We start from the raw sequence: 16,855 nt of genomic DNA on the forward strand, positions 1-16,855 counted from the left end.
CGAAGGTCCTCGGATTCCTCCGGTGGTGGTTGTTGGATGCCCTCCTCATGGGCAGCCATTTCAGGGAGCCGGAGCGCCTGATAATCACCACAGACGCCAGTCTCTTCGGCTGGGGCGCTCATCTAGGGACCTCGGTGGTCCAGGGCAGATGGTCGCAGGTGGAGCTCGCCCACAACATCAACTGGCTGGAGTTCCGGGCGGCCAAACTCGCCCTGCACCATTTTCTTGATCAGGTCAGGGGCCATGATGTACTGATTCTGATGGACAACATAGCAGCCAAAGCCTACATCAACCACCAGGGCGGCACATGGTCCCTGGCCCTGATGTCGGAAGTGGAGGCCCTGGGTCGCTGGGCGGAGAGACATCTGGCCTCAATTCGAGCAGACCACATCTCCAGCATGGACAATGTGACGGCGGACTGGCTCAGCAGGATCACCATCCAGAACTCGGAATGGCGGCTGCACCTGAGACTGTTCTGCCAGCTGTCCCAGAGGTTCGGCCACCCGGTGGTCGACCTGTTCACCTCGCCAACCAACATGCACCTCCTCCGGTTCTTCACCCAGTTCCACTGCCCCGGGACGGAGGGCACAGATGCTTTAAGATCCCGCTGGCCTCCAGGTCGACTGTACGCCTTCCTTCCTCTTCCTCTGATTCCGCAAGTCATCCGGAAAATACTGGAGGAGGGGGCGGAGGTGCTTCTGGTAGCTCCTCACTGGCCAAGGAGGACTTGGTTCGCTGACAGGGTCAGTCTGTCGGTATCCCGGCCGTGGCGCATACCTCAGGAGCAAATCTCCCTCAGCCAGGGGGCCATCCAACATCTGGAGCCCCAGTGGCTGCAGTTGGCCATCTGGCACTTGAGGGGGACCTCCTGAGGCTTCACTGTTTTTCTGACAGAGTCATCCAGACGATTCAAGCTTCTAGACGACCTTTCACCGTCAGAATTTACGAGGCAACCTGGTCGGCCTTTTCCTGTTGGTGCCTCAACCGTCAGCTAGTGGCCTCTTCCGTGACCATCCTGCAGGTCCTTGATTTTCTGTAGGACAGTTTGGACAAAGGGCTTGCGCCCAACACTCTCCGTAGACAAGTGGCTGCTCTGAGCACCATTCTGTCCTCTGACTCTCAGCTACCGCTTTCCAGACATCCCCAGGTAAAGGGTTTCCTGAAAGGGGCATCCAACATCTTTCTGCCCCTCATCCATAGGTACCCTACCTGGACTTGACTGTTGTACTGCAGGCGCTTGCCGAGCCACCCTTTGAACCATTGCGGACGGTGGGCCTACACCACCTGACCCTTAAGACTGCCCTTCTGGTCGCCATCACCTCGGCCCGCAGGATATCGGAGTTGGCCGCCTTGTCAGTTAGAGGCGACCTCAGCATCTTCCACTCCGATAGAGTCATCTTACGGTTGGATCCTGCCTTCGTCCTGAAGATTGACACCGTTTTCCACAGGGCGCAGGAGGTGATACTTCCGGACTTTTGTCCTCGTCTCAGGCACCAGAGAGAGGTAACATGGCACAAGTTGGACGTGCGGCGGGCGGTGCGCATTTACATAAAGCGGACTGCTCCTTTCCGTAAGTTGGAAGCCTTATTTGTTTCCTTCCAACCTGCTTCCATGGGAAAGAAGGTCACATCCTCCACCATCGGATGCTGGCTTAGGGCAAGCATCAAGATGGCCTACGAGACTCAGGCCAGACTGGTTCCCCTTCGTATTACCGCACACTCTACGAGGAGCGCAGCAACTTTGGCCACTTGGGCTATTCAAGCGCCAATTGAAGAAATTTGCCATGCTTCAACGTGGACTGGACCGTCTCCATTCATCTGTAACTACAGACTTGACATGTTCGCCACCGCTGAGGCGTCATTTGGGAGAAGAGTCTTGCAGAGAGTCGTGGCAAGCACCGCGGCCCCGGACAATGCTTCCCTCCCGACTTCGACATAGCTTTGACATGTCCCGTGCTTGGACACTCCAAACAGCGCCTAGGAGAAAGACCGTTGGCTTACCTGTATGGTCATTCTCTAGGCGCTGCGGAGTGTCAAAACCCACCCTTAAGGTGGGGCCGCGAGGTGTATTCTTAGCACCTTCATGTCTTGGACTTGGACTTTGTCTGGTTCGAGTTATGGACTATTGATCTTCTTCGTTTTTTGAAACTGAGCCTCTGAGGCAACCAGGAGGCGGAGCTACAATCAATTTTAAAACTCAGTTCCTTGGGTAGCAAGCTGAAGTTAACCCGTGCTTGGACACTCCGCAGCGCCTAGAGAACGACCATTCAGGTAAGCCAACGGTCTATTGCCCACAACAATCTGGGTCCTCATTTTATCGACCTTGGAAGGATGGAAGGAAAGGTTTACCAGAAGAAAACCAAGCTCAGTAAACAAGATCCTAATAGGAGAACAATGCTTAAGGGCAGGTCAGCTTTTTGAAAAAATCAGCCTAAAGAATTTACAGTAAATTTTACAACTAAGTACTTAAAAAAAAACCTAGCATGGAAGGTTTTAACTAAGGCTTCATGGTCCTTACCCTGATCCGGAGCAGTAGATCTGCATACCAGGCTGCTAAGCTAAGTAAAGATGGGTAAGCACGTTTTGTCCAGGATTCGGGCACATTGTCATAAAAAAGAGCATTGGATAAATCCTCCATGTCTGTTGTGATTGTCAACTCACCCTTTGGAAAAAGTAAAAGTTGTAAATTAGTTGTTGCCATTATCAGAACATCCTGCCTGAACATATTGTCCATTTGAATAATTTTCAGGGTAACTAAGGAAATGGCATCCCACACTTGGTCCTGATTATCTGAATGTTAATTAAGATCCTCTCAGTATTGCATTACCCAATAAGCAAATTCTTTCAGGGGACTTTTCAGCATTTTCCTTCAAGTTAATTATGGTACTGTGTGGCAATTTAAATTTCCCAACACACTGCTGAGAAAATAAGATTATTTTCCCAGTTACTGTTGTAATTGCCAGGGTTGAAATTAGAGGATGACTGATTGTAATATGAATCAAAAGCATATATATAGCATACACAAAAGTGATTTTCAACACGAAAAATCAGTTTTCGTCTCTGAATGCTTGTGCGATAGTTTCAAAGGAGAAGCAATCTCCACGTTTTTGAGCTTTAGAACTTTAGGACTTTAGCTTCTAGCTCCCAACTAAGCACTTTAAAGAAATCCTTTGCAAAAGAGTATTAGTACAATAAAGTACACCTGCTTGAAATATTAAAATGTCTATGTCCTCTGGAAAGCTCATACAGCTATTTTGAAGAGTTGCTTTGGCAATTCCTGGAAAAGTCTTGAGCCTGTTCCTGTGCCGACTCATGCAAAGAACCAGAGACAGCTTTTAAGGAAGCCGTGTGAGCCAGTATATTACATCATATCTCAGCCACACTTTGGATCTAGCTCCCTCAATCTTTACATATGTAAACACACAAACTTGTGTTCACTATATAATCACTCAAAAATTACTATTCTGAATTTAAGATTAAAGGTAAAGGTTCCGCTCGCACATATGTGCTAGTCGTTCCCGACTCTAGGGGGCGGTGCTCATCTCCGTTTCAAAGCCGAAGAGCCAGCACTGTCTGAAGACGTCTCCGTGGTCATGTGGCCGGCATGACTTAAATGCCAAAGGCACACAGAATGCTGTTACCTTCCCACCAAAGGTGATCCCTATTTTTCTACTTGCATTTTTACATGCTTTTGAACTGCCAGGTTGGCAGAAGCTGGGACAAGTAAAGGAAGCTCACTCTATTACATGGCACTAGGGATTCGAACCGCCAAACTGCTGACCTTTTTGATCGACAAACTCAGCTTCTTAGCCACTGAGCTACCGCATCCCGCTGAATGTAAGATTATTCACCTCCAAAGAAAGAGTAGATCTAATATGTACAGCTTGTCTTGTCAACTAAAGTTACCCACCGCAGCTGATTGCGCAGCCTCTTTGTGTGTGAGTGGCAGTCTTGTTCTGTATATGAGCATGCAAACCCAGGAGCAGAACAAGGACCCCGAAAGGGAGGGAGGTATATTAATTGACTACTGGTTAAATTTTCCTAAATAGAGTCCCTATCTGCATAGATAACCATTTTCCCTCATTCACAGAAATATTCAGTATACATACAATCTCCCTATCTCATGACAACAGTAAAAAAGAGACTGGGGGGTGCGAGGGGGGGGAAAACGGGACGGGGCAGGAGGCAGATGCGATGAATGGAAGGAGAAAACGAGAAAGCGTTTGGATGGGATGGGGGGATAAAGCAATGAGATGAGGGGTCAGGGTAATTTGCTAGAGAAGAAAAGCAAAAGTCCAATTTGGTGTTACAAAAAGGATTAAATTCACTGGAAGGACATTTCTGTTCATCAAGTGAAACTTGATCTGATATATACTACCACAAAAACTCATCTTTTTTCTGGATCAGTACACCAACTGAAGAGCTGATCATTGTCTTATTGAAGACAGTACCAGTAAGAGCATGTAATAATATACAGTCACCTTCAGCCCCAAGTTCAGTTCTTTCAAAGAGCGTCTGATTTCACTGGTGAGGATGTTCATCCGTTCACATTCCTGGAAAGCAACTACCACATAGGGCGTTTTCTCCATTGCTTTTGCCATAATTTCCACCATGTTGAAGGGCTCTGGAAGACGATCCATGATCTCATCTAGCACTGCTTTCACCTGACACACAAAAGGCCAATTGTATGTTTTATTGCTCAGAACATTTTGCTGTGGAAGCAAATTACTTGGATGATCAAGTTTACTTCTCATGTGGTCAAAGAAGTGCTAAGCACAGCAGGGCCCCAAAAGATGATAAAGCTTTCCTGAGTGTGATTCTTTGGGCTGCAACCAGGCAGTTTTCTTGACAGCATTTTGGAGGTGGCTAGACACTACTGTCTTGTGGGATTATTATTTTTAATTGATTAATCAACAACCTTGGAAATTCCCAAGTAGTCTGTCATCCAGATACTAGTCTGATCCAACCTTATTTAAATCTGAATGAGAGATCAACCAACTCCTACAAAACAAAACCTGACAGTGGGAGAGACAGAGCAAATGAGGAAAATTAAAAAGGTCAAGTGATTTAAAATAAATAAAATAAAAACAAATAATAATTTAAAATAAATAAATTAAAAAAATAAGGGTAAAAACTCCCAAAACTCAAAAAGCAAACTTGACGGAACATTGATTTTCTACGACCAATCCTCTATTTTTCTATGGTGCTTCATTTCTCAGGAAATGACATGCAATTTTACCTTTTCTTCACGGGACACGCCAGTTCCTCCTCCAGCATCGGATTCTTTGGGTTGCATTTCCAGCACTGTGCGGAAAAGTTTCTCTGAGGTTACCGTGAGGAAACCAATCTCTGCATTCGGATGGAGCCCATACAGATAAGGACTCTCAGGTGGTAGATTTTCATCAATATACTCATGATAGCCCTATGAATATATGTAATAGAATTTTAGTGGATACACAGCAATGCGTTCATTCAAGTAGCTGAGTCTGGATATTCTGATCTTCACATGATGGCTTCCAGTTTACTCTGTATCCATTTAACTTGAATTTTCTGTGTGATTCATGTCTTCTGTTAACTTTGCCTATATTCCCCTTTTCCCAAGAAGTATTTTTTCGTATTTAGACTTTATAGGTTGAATTGGTTTTCTTGTTAAAACCTTCCTCACATACAACACAGCTGTTGTTTCTATTTCAGGACTGATAGTTAAGTAAATTCTGTATTTCAGCAGGGCGCTCCAGAGCATATCTGTTTGTTAGTTTGCCTAGGGCTGGCCTGCAGGACGAAGTTCTTGGTAGAAGGGTGAAATTCCCCTCAGTTGATGGATGAGGGCAGGGGTGTCAAACGTGTGTCATCACAGAGCCGTCATGTGACATATCTCAACCCCCCCTTCCCTAAACCAGGGGTGGGCGTGGCCAGTGTGTGAGACAACTGGCCTGTGGCTGTGAGTTTGACACCCCTGGATTGGAAACATCAGGAAGGCCAGCCTGACCAGTGACAGCCTCCATTTTGAGGAGCTCTTGGAAGATGGCCAGGAAGGTTTTAGATTATCTTCCCAATCTCTGCCTCCCATTTGATAGTTCTCTCAGGAGCATCTGCCTGACTTGCTTACAATTAAAGTGCTTTTATTTTTCATCTATCTAAAAACTGTTTTGGCTTGCTCCAAATGAGCTTCCTGTATTCTCTATGTCAAGTGAAGCTTTCTCTCTCTGCAAAATCCCCATTCCTCCCCCCCCCAATCAGCTGGGATTTGGGAGACAGAGAATAGATGGGGGCGGGGCCAGTCAGGTGGTATTTACCGGTTCTGCGAACTACTCAAAATTTCCACTACCGGTTCTCCAAAACTGGTCAGAACCTGCTGAATACCACCTCTGGTGCAGTGGCCATCTTTACTGCCCTGCCCCTGCCTGATTCTCTGTACATTGGATCCATCCTGTTTTTACCTTGTAATCACTATTGGGTGGAATGAGGAATCCTGGAGCCAGAAACATTTCGCCTTCCAGCATTTCCATGCGGACGTATTCAGCCAGGTACGTCCGACACAGTCTGCGGTCCCAGTCATCAGTGATATGTCCCCCATACATGATTTCACCAAAGAGATACCGTAAATCATCCCACGGAACCTAGAGAGCAGGGGACAATATTTATGACGGTGATGTTAGCAGATAGAACTTTATTCCTTGGTTCTTCATAATGCAAAAGACATGCAGCTTTTGATTTGACTATAGTACCAGTGTGGCATCCAAAACCCAGCCAGTTGGGTTGAGATGGGAACTTCCAGAATTCCTAGCATGTACAATAGGTTTTTTTCAATTAATCCTTTTCCCTCCAGAAAATGAATGATAATATAAAGACTATTTTATTTCAGGAATGAAAAAAAAAATCTTGGTGACACCTAGTTGAAGAAGATAATGCTTTTTGGTAGTTGTGGCATATGCTTCATGGTTTTGGGAGGTTTGAGGACTCCAGGTGATGAAATGAGGTAAGTGGGACTGTTATGCAAGAGAGGGAAGTCTGAATCCCCACCTTCAGTTTTTGTTATAACAGAGTGAATAAAATAAAATAAAAATGCAACAGAAATGATTAAAAAGACTGAGCGAGTCCAGAGATATTTCACGAGAAGAGTCCTCCATTGCCCTACTCACAACAGAATACCTTATGCCACCAGACTTAAAATTTTGGGCTTAGACAACTTAGAACTACACCGGCTTCGGTCTGACCTAAGCGTAGTACACAAAATTATTTGCTACAATGTCCTACCTGTCAGCAACTACTTCAGCTTCAACCACAATAATACAGGAGCACACAATAGATACAAACTCAAAGTAAATTGCTCCAAACTCGATTGCCGAAAATACGACTTCAGCAACAGAGTGGTCAATGCCTGGAATGCACTACCTGACTCTGTGGTTTCTTCCCCAAAACTCTACTGTCGACCTCATTCCATTCCTAAGAGATCTTGTAAGGGGTGTGCACAAGCACACCAATGTGCCTAACCTCCCTGTTCTAATATTCCCTTTTATTAGTATCCATTTCATGCATCCAAAATCATGTTTATACTTATATATGTTATCTAATATATGTTTGATGAAATGAATAAAATTAAAATAAATAAACAAAACAAGGGAGAGGGGCTAATGTAGCATTCTGGCCTAGCGGATATGGAAGAACCAGGTTTTCAAGGCCTTTCTAACAGTTACCAGGCTTTTTATTGGTTTGTTTGTTTATATCCAACCTTTATTATTTTTACAAATAGTTCAAGGTGGCAAACATATCCAACACACCTTCCTCCTCCTAATTTCCCCACAGCAACAATCCTATGAGGTGAGTTGAGCTGAGAGAGGGTGTGTGATTGGCCCAAAGCCACCCAGCTGACTTTCATGACTAAGGGAGGACTTGAACTATGGTCTCTTGCTTTCTAGCTTGGTGCCTTAATTACTAGATCAGTCTGGCTCTTTTAAAATTTTCCTTAAGCATATTTTAAGCTTTCAGGTACTATAGTTTTGCTTCCACCTGATAATGGCAGGATTGCAACATTTGGAAATGAAATGGAGGGGAGGAATTCACATAGCTACCGTGTTTTCCCAAAATAAGACAGGGTCTTATTTTCTTTTGACCCCTGAAATAAGCGCTTGGCTTTATTTTCAGGGCGGTCTTATTACTTTTCAGGTGCAGGAGGCGGCAAGCACGGTCACCTCATGGCTGCGCAGGAGTTCATGGCTTCCATGACAGCCATGGGCTTGACCCAAGTAATCCGGGGCCCAACCCACTCGGCGGGTCACATGCTCGACCTCGTATTTCTCTCGGAGCAGTGGAGCTGTGATCTTGGTCTGAGGGGAAGTGAGATCTTACCCCTGTCATGGTCGGACCACTACCTACTGAGGCTTGACTTTCGGAGACCAAACCCCCACTGTAGGGAGGAGGAACCGACCAGGTGGTTCCGCCCCAGGCGACTTATGGACCCGTTGGGTTTCCAGACGGAGCTTGGGGTTATTCCTGATACTCTCGCCCGCAGTCCGGCGGAGACTCTGGTTGCTGCTTGGAATTCGGCAGCGAAGGAGTCTCTTAACCGGATTGCACCTTTACGGCCGCTCCGAGGCAGTGGATCCAGGAGGGCTCCTTGGTTTACTGAGGAACTCCGGGAGATGAAGCACCGAAAGAGACGCCTAGAGCACCGATGGAGATCCAGTAAATCCGAGTCGAACCGAGCACTTTTAACATCTAGCATCAGAGCTTACATCCGGGCAATTATGACGTCAAAAAGAACATACATTGCCTCTCTGATTGCTTCCGCTGAGTCGCGCCCAGCCGCCCTGTTCAGGATAACCCGTTCCCTCCTAAATAGGAGGGATACGAGCGATCCTTTGCAGGGCAGAGCTGAGGACTACGTCCAATTCCTCGCGGATAAAGTTGCTCGGTTTCGGGCGGACCTGGACTCCAATCCTGCAGAACCAGCTGAGGCACCAAGGGATAATCTGGTAGGACATCACTGGATTGATTTTCAAGCTGTTACCCCTGAGGACGTGGACAAGGCCATGAGAGCTGTAGGTGCCTCCACTTGTGTACTGGACCCGTGCCCCTCCTGGCTGGTTGTTAACAGCAGGGAGGTGACATGGGGCTGGATCCAGGTGGTTGTTACCGCCTCCCTTTGGGAGGGGGTCTTTCCCCCTGCATTAAAGGCGGCGGTGGTGAGACCCCTCCTGAAGAAATCATCTTTGGATCCAGGCGTCCTAAACAACTATCGTCCGGTCTCCAACCTCCCCTTTGTGGGGAAGGTTGTTGAGAAGGTGGTGGCCTTTCAGCTCCAGCGGTCCTTGGAGGAAACCAGTTATCTAGATCCATTCCAGTCGGGCTTCAGGCCTGGCTACAGCACGGAAACCGCTTTGGTCGCATTGACCGATGATCTCTGGAGAGCCAGGGATGGAGGCCATGCCTCCATCCTAGTACTCCTTGACCTCTCTGAGGCTTTCGATACCATCGACCATGGTATCCTTCTGCGACGACTGCGGGAGGTGGGGGTGGGAGGCATTGTTTTGCGGTGGTTCTCCTCTTACCTCTCGGACAGGTCGCAGTCGGTGTTAGTTGGAGGGCAGAGATCGACCCCTAGGCCCCTAATATATGGGGTGCTGCAGGGTTCGGTCCTGTCCCCCCTTCTTTTTAATATCTACATGAAACCGCTGGGTGAGATCATTCGACGGCACAGGATAAAATACCACCAGTATGCGGACGATACACAGCTGTATCTGTCCGCCCCATGCCAACTCAATGAAGCGATGGATGTGGTGAGCCAGGGCCTTGAGGCTGTTAGGGACTGGATGGGGGTTAACAAGCTTGTACTCAATCCAGATAAGACCGAGTGGCTGCTGTGCTTCCCTCCTACCAATTGGCCAAGTGTTCCATCTCTCAGGCTGGGGGGTCAAATAGTACGCCCCTCAGATAGGGTCCACAACTTGGGAGTCCTCCTGGACCCACAGCTGACTTTCGAACACCATTTGTCAGCTGTGACCAGGGGGGCATTTGCCCAGGTTCGCCTGGTGCACCAGTTGCGTCCCTACCTGAACCGGGAGGCTCTCACAACAGTCACTCGTGCCCTTGTGACCTCTAGGCTGGAGTACTGCAACGTGCTCTACATGGGGCTGCCCTTGAAGAGTATTCAGCGACTTCAGCTTGTCCAGAATGCAGCCGCGCGAGCGATCATGGGTGCGCCTCGATTTACCCACGTAACACCTATCCTCCGCGAGCTGCACTGGCTACCTGTTGATCTCCGGGTGTGCTTCAAGGTGCTAGTTGTCACCTACAAAGCCCTTCATGGTATCAGATCTGGGTACTTGAGAGACCGCCTACTGCCAATTACCTCCACTAGACCAATAAAATCCCATAGACTAGGCCTCCTCCGAATTCCATCAGCCGGCCAGTGTCGGCTGGCGACTACCTGGAGGAGGGCCTTCTCTGTGGCTGCTCCGACCCTCTGGAACGAACTCCCCGTGGAGATTCGTACCCTCACCACCCTCCAGGCCTTCCGCATAGCCCTTAAAACCTGGCTGTTCCGACAGGCCTGGGGCTAAAGACTTGCTGCCCCACTCGAATGGTATGATTGCTGTGTTTTTTTAACTGTGTATGATCTTTATGTTTTGTAATTTTGTCTGTTTTTCCCCTCCCTTGAACTGTGAGCCGCCCTGAGTCCCTTCAGGGAAAAGGGCGGCATACAAATAAAGTAAATTGAAAATTGAAATTGCTGCTGTGTTGCAATATTTTTTGGGGAGGGCTTATTTTAGCGCATGCGCTCAAAGGCCCAATTGGAATTATTATCCACAGAGGTCTTATTTTGGGGAAAATAGGGTACCATAAAAAGTGTATGTATTGGGAGTCTGCATCTCACACAGAGGTCGGTTCCTACCGGTTCAGCCCGATTTGGCCGAGTAGGTAGTAACTTCGCCGGATATGCGCCTGAACCAGTTCTATCCTTGGGGGCTGCCATCTTGATTTTTTCAATCTTCATTGAAAAAAATATTTTTCTTCCTTTTCTAATGTGTGCATGCACAGACCATTTTAGGTGCAAATGTGCACGTGCATGGAGCGCACGTCTGGCATGCGCATGGGTAAATGAGTGCTCGTATGCAAACATTTTTGCGCTCTGAACCGGTAGCAACACCGGCAGGAACCCACCCTTGGTCTTACATACACCCTTTGGGTCACATTGATACCCTTGTAACCAGAGAAAGTGTTATAGGTTCATTCCTCCCATTCTTACCTATATAACGCCATAGAAATTGGATGGATTACAACAGGAATCTGGAACAGCTTTTGAGGGAAGTAAAATGATTCTATTATACTGACCTTCTATATTGCAGAACACACGTTTTGCTTTTCAGTTGCTGGAAGTCTACTTCATTTGAAGCAGTTTCATGTTAAAAAGTGGATAAGTCCTTTTGACAAAGTCCAGAAGCCCTGACAGTCTTCCCCTCAAAAAGAAAGCATGCTATCCACAATGATACATGCCTTATTCCATGTTTCTTTATTCCTCACAAATCTAGTTCGTTAATAAAGTCATTGGGGAAGCAGAGATTTAATTACTATTTTATAACAGCATTAGCATGCAAATGAGCAATCAAATAATCTTACCCTCACGTTAGCTTCCAGGTAATTATACAGGACATTGATGGAAATGGTGAGATCTCCATTGTTAAAGGGGTAAGACCTGTTCCAACCTTGCGCTCCAAATTTCCTCCGTTCTGCTACCACTGCGTGGAAGTAGCAGAGGGCAAAGAGAATGCACTTAAACTCAATTTCCTTGGTGCACATTTCCAGGGTATCCTAAAGGGATGCATAGAAAGAAAGGATATGCATAAAATATAATGATACCGTTTTGTTACAATGCTTATTGCTTTACAGGTAGTCCTTAACTTACAACTACAATAGAGCCCCAAATTTCTGTTGCTTAAGCAACAGAAACCGTTAAGTGAATTTTGTCCCACTTTCTTGCCACAGTTGGTAAGTGAATCACTGCAGTTGTTAATTTAGTAACACAATTACTAAGTGTAGCTGGCGTCCCCAGTGACTTTGCTTGTCGGAAAGCCACAAAAGGTGTTCACATGACCTTGGGACACTGCAACCATCCTAAATATAAGCCAGTTACCAAGTGTCTGAATTTTGATCATGTTACCATGGGGATGCTGCAACAGTCATAAGCGTAAAAAATGATCATAGAGTCACTTTTTTCATCGCAGTTGTAACTTTGGTCAATAAACGAAATGGTTGTAAATTGAGAACTACCTGTAATTCAGGAAAATTGCTCAGAAAACCCTGGCAGATGTACATTAAATTCCTTTGATTGTAATCCAGGGTGATTCTTCTACACTAGACAGCCCCTCACTCTTTATAGATCCCACAAGATCCCGTCACTCAAGCACTCTCATTTGATCTCCATCAGAGTGCAGAATGCTTCCTGTTTTCAGGAGAATGGCGGAACGAACAGCATGATTTCTTAAGGTGTATCTGTCTTTAGGGCTACTCATCCATCACTTTAATAGGGTTTTAGTTAGGCACTAATGTATTGGGAAGAGGGCTCCATTAGACCTTATGTGCTCATTATAGTTTTATGGGGAATGCCATATTGTGACCACAATCTTTTAAAAGTACTATTGTAATTCATGTTAAATAGTTATCTGGCCATATCCGTAATTAAAGACAGAAATAGTACCCTATCTTTATATTATTATAATTTTAAATACAACATTTTCCAGTTACCAATACAAATCATGTTGCAAAAAATGGTAATGACTTCATATAATAAGAATAATAATACAAAACATACAAAAACCTGCCACAAAAACACCCTTCCCCTAAAAACCTAGCACTGTACAATTAAAGCAATCTACCAAGCTTTCATTTAACAGTAGAAATATACTTCATTGACTAATTAAAATACAGACTTAAAAATAAATGGCGTCCTCACCAGGGTTACAGAAGCTATAAGCTAAATTTCAAATACCCTCACTCACAGCAGCTAAGTATAAATGGGATGTTGTAAGATGGGTGTAAAATACTCCTCCTATTTTGGAAATTCAACTGAGAACTCCAAAAGCAGAGCAATGACAAAGGCATTTTCTTGAGAACCATAATCTAAACTTCACTATTGGTCTAAGAAAATACTGCACTTGTGAAAATGCCCAGGGCATTAGGAACCCTACAATTCCAATTCTTTCTAGAGAATTTAGAGTTACTGTAGTATTCAGACAGAGAATATAAAATTAAATAGAATTAATTCTATTAATTAATTAATAGAATGGAAAATTCTATTAATAGATTAACGGTGGAAAGGTATTAACGGTGGAAAATTAAATAAAAATCAGAAGCAAGGAAGAGTAGACTAAAAGGCTGCCAGGAAATTCTAGTTGTAGTTTTTAAGGCTTTAAGGTGGTACCATAGTTTTGTCTTACACAAGTTTTGACTGAACCTTAAAGTTCTTAATTTCTTTAGTATTTTAATATCTTCAGATGACCTACTACCACTAAAGTCCTTGTTTAAAAAAATCATTTGAGATCTGAATTCTGTTCCTACATGTATACCTGCTTTTTCAGTTTTAGTATTTTGGCCAGAAGGAGTCAGTTATGATATACAGAATGGGAATGGTTCTCCCAGATGCAAGGAAAGGAGTAATTTTAGGATCAAGTTTGACCTCAGCTATGTTTTTGACATAGTGACAATTCTTCTAAGTCCTCATCTTGTTATGATGTTTTCTGTCGCTTGGCTCGTCGTAAAGGTCTAAAAATTTACTTAGGCAAACTAGAAAAAAGATATTAGAAACTTGAAGGAAATAAGTAGCACATGTTCAGAACACAAAGGCTGTCCTAATCTCCAGAAGCAAGACAAAACTTAAGCATCTGTTCTAACCAATAAAGTGCTGGCAGTCCTCCCAAATAAATCAAACCAATTGGTGTGTTAGTATTTAAGAACTAGGACTTGAGGCTAGAAAGGTATAACAAATTGGACAGAGGAGTTTGTTTACCTGTGTAAAGAGGTCGAGAGCCTTGTGTAAGTTGGCATGCATGCCAGTTGGAGGCTCATTTGTGATTTTAATGGCATTTTCTAGCAGGCCCTGAGGAATAATGTGAGCATCAGGACAAGGAGCAGGTTCAGCACTCATAAATACGCGGTAATCGTCGTGGCTCCCAATGCTGTAGCGTTCAACTTTCTTATCCAGCGTGCTCAGCCACTTGGCTACCAGATGTATATTCTGCAAGATTGTAAAATTAAATGACTTGGCACTGAGGAAGTTTAACTTGTCTTTTTGGTCTGGCAATGATTGGACTGCTACTTTAAACTGCCCTTGTCTCCTGTTCCAAAGCTTTGACCCCCCTCTCGTTGAGAAAATGCTCAGCCTCCTGCATTTGTCTATAAAGCTCTGGTAGGGCAATTCTTTGCTGACTCTGCTATGTGTGTTTAAAGTTGCCTGCACTGGATGTGTATTATCATGAGTGTGTTATTTATAATGTCTTCTCTTTGTGCTAGCCCAGAGCAGCATCTGATATCTTTTGTATTTAATGAGTAATGCTATTACGTAACAATGTGTGCTATTTGGATCAGTCTTATTACTAAAAATGTCCCTCCTGTTAATCAGAGGGAAGGGGGGTATTCACATTATAACTTAACAAATTTAACTAAAATGTGGGATGCTTCTGTCTAAAGGTTGTAACAGGACCCTTGGCATGTAATGGTGCGGTTGCCTTGTGACAGCCTCTGTTGATGTGCATTCTGCATTTCTGGGGTAAGCAAATATTTGGAAATTTATTTATTTTGGGTTTGTTTTTGGATCAGAATGCAGACAGTTTGTGCAATTTGTGTGGACTATGCATTGACTAATTGTTTAATCACGTAGGAAAAGGAATAGTGTGTGGAGTCAGTGCAGCTGACAAATCTAGGAACTGTAAACAGGAAATCTATGGGTATTCAATACCTGAAGAATGACCCAATGCCCTTCTTCTGCAGCCACATCCAGAGCATTTTCAGCCACAACCTCTTGCCCCTGTCCCAGGGACACATTATGGATTTTCCCATTGTCTATGGTGAAGCCAAGCTTTTGACCTAGGAGCAATAACACAGTTAAAGAACTGGACATCTTCATTGCTTGTTTTTGTTCTGATTTCCTTGCACATTGTCCAGGTCTGTATACCCTCTTCCCCCAAAATAAGACCTTCCAGGATAATAAGCCCAATCGGGATTTTGAGTGCATGCCCTAAAATAAGCCCTCCCCAAAAATAAGCTCTCCCCTAAAATATTTAAATGAATGCACAACCAGTTCCCATTTCCTGATGGGGAAGGGAGGAACATGTTCCAAGTGCCCCGCATGGACCTGCCATCCACGTGGAACGGCCTCATGGAGGCCACTCCTGCAAACTCTAGTTCCCACGCCCATTGTCTTAGTGGCGGCCACAAAAAAAGAAGCAGGCCCAGCGATGCTAGGGCTGGCAAGAGTGTACCAGAAACAGAACTTCTGTCCCTCTCTGGATCAGCTGAGCCGCACGGGGCACGGGCCAAGGTTAAGGGGCCTCGTGCACCTCAAAAATAATAGGACCTCCCTGAAAATAAGGCCAAATACTTATTTCTGGGGTCAAAAGAAAATAAGACTCTGTTTTATTTTTGGGGAAACACAGTATAACTATCTATAAAATTAATAACTGGGTTGTCTATCTGTGGACTGCAGCAGCCAATGTCATATTATCTATAGGGAACATTTATCAGCAATGCTATATCAACTTACCTAGGGCTTCAACATCCTTCAGGGGATCCACTCCAGGAGAAAGAATGAAAAATATTGGTGTGGATTGACTGCTTTCTTCATAGGACTTTGAGAATTCAACACTACGCCCTTCAACAAATTTACTTCCCATCTTCTCTTCGACAAAGTTTCTGAGAAAGTCATATATATTTTTTTGGAAAGGGAGGGAAGGAGAGGGGCAGAGAGGGAGGAATAGAAGCAGCCAGATAGACTATTAAAACAAACAGTCTGGGGAATTATCAGTTCACTCAGTTTCAGTCACAGGGACTTTAGCTTGTTATCCTGTCAACAACTGCTTAAAAGTAAGTTCTACTGAATCCCATCAGGCAGATTTAGACACACACGGATAAAACAGAGATATAAATAACTGAGGTTGGCCCTTTCTCCACTATAAACTGATGGCAGAGATGCTCTATGTGTAATAGCACTGGAAATGGCAAGGTCCAATAGAATTCAGTAGTATTTCTCTAATACATTATTAGCTTTCTGTATGAATGGTTTTGTACATAGTGTCCTCCAAATGTTTTGGACTACAGGTCTCCAGATCCCTGTCTACTGGTCACATTGCTTGAGGACCACAGGTGTAATAAAAATATTTTTTTTTAAAAAAAATCTGATTACCTATCCTTATTCTCAGGGAAACCGTCTGCTCGTTAGTACATTTTTCACTTGAGCCCCAAGCAACCAATCTTGAGGGGTTTTGTGCTATTAATTTAAATAGCATAAATCTGTAATTCCGTTTCTGAGGTAGGGTAGATTCATCATTTACAAGCATGAAAAAGGGATGTTTTTGTTTGTATTGTTAAAACCACAGAAGTAACTATAATTATGAGACCAAGCAAACCCCTAAATAAAATCTAGTTGACCATTTGCAACTGCTCCTATATGCTTGGATTTTTTCAGAATTATCAGTGTTTGATATCAGCTCAAGCTTTCGGAAATTGTTGATAAAAGAACACAAAATGAGTGATATACATATATAGCAGTGGTGGGATTCAGCCAGTTTGCACCTATTCAGGAGAACCGGTTGTTAACTTTCTAAGCAGTTGGGAGAACCAGTTGTTGGAAGAAATCTCCTTTT

General features: G+C 44.5%; 1 protein-coding gene across 1 annotated transcript in view; it reads right to left on the reverse strand.

Annotated features, from left to right (window-relative positions):
* Positions 1 to 16,855, reverse strand: part of DNAH17 (dynein axonemal heavy chain 17) — a 145,529-nt gene that overhangs the window by 8,108 nt on the left and 120,566 nt on the right. Inside the window, exons 72-79 of the mRNA XM_087710100.1 lie at positions 15,757 to 15,905; positions 14,953 to 15,080; positions 14,005 to 14,232; positions 11,619 to 11,810; positions 6,440 to 6,619; positions 5,239 to 5,421; positions 4,481 to 4,663; positions 2,518 to 2,661 (exon numbers count right to left, since the gene is read on the reverse strand). Coding sequence (XP_087566226.1) covers positions 2,518 to 2,661; positions 4,481 to 4,663; positions 5,239 to 5,421; positions 6,440 to 6,619; positions 11,619 to 11,810; positions 14,005 to 14,232; positions 14,953 to 15,080; positions 15,757 to 15,905 — 1,387 coding nt within the window. The remainder of the gene's footprint in view (positions 1 to 2,517; positions 2,662 to 4,480; positions 4,664 to 5,238; positions 5,422 to 6,439; positions 6,620 to 11,618; positions 11,811 to 14,004; positions 14,233 to 14,952; positions 15,081 to 15,756; positions 15,906 to 16,855) is intronic.

The sequence above is a fragment of the Thamnophis sirtalis genome, unplaced genomic scaffold (genome assembly GCF_051295495.1).
Source record: "Thamnophis sirtalis isolate CommonGarterSnake01/CBP01778 unplaced genomic scaffold, rThaSir2_p1.2 scaffold_3, whole genome shotgun sequence".
Classification (NCBI taxonomy): domain Eukaryota; kingdom Metazoa; phylum Chordata; class Lepidosauria; order Squamata; family Natricidae; genus Thamnophis; species Thamnophis sirtalis.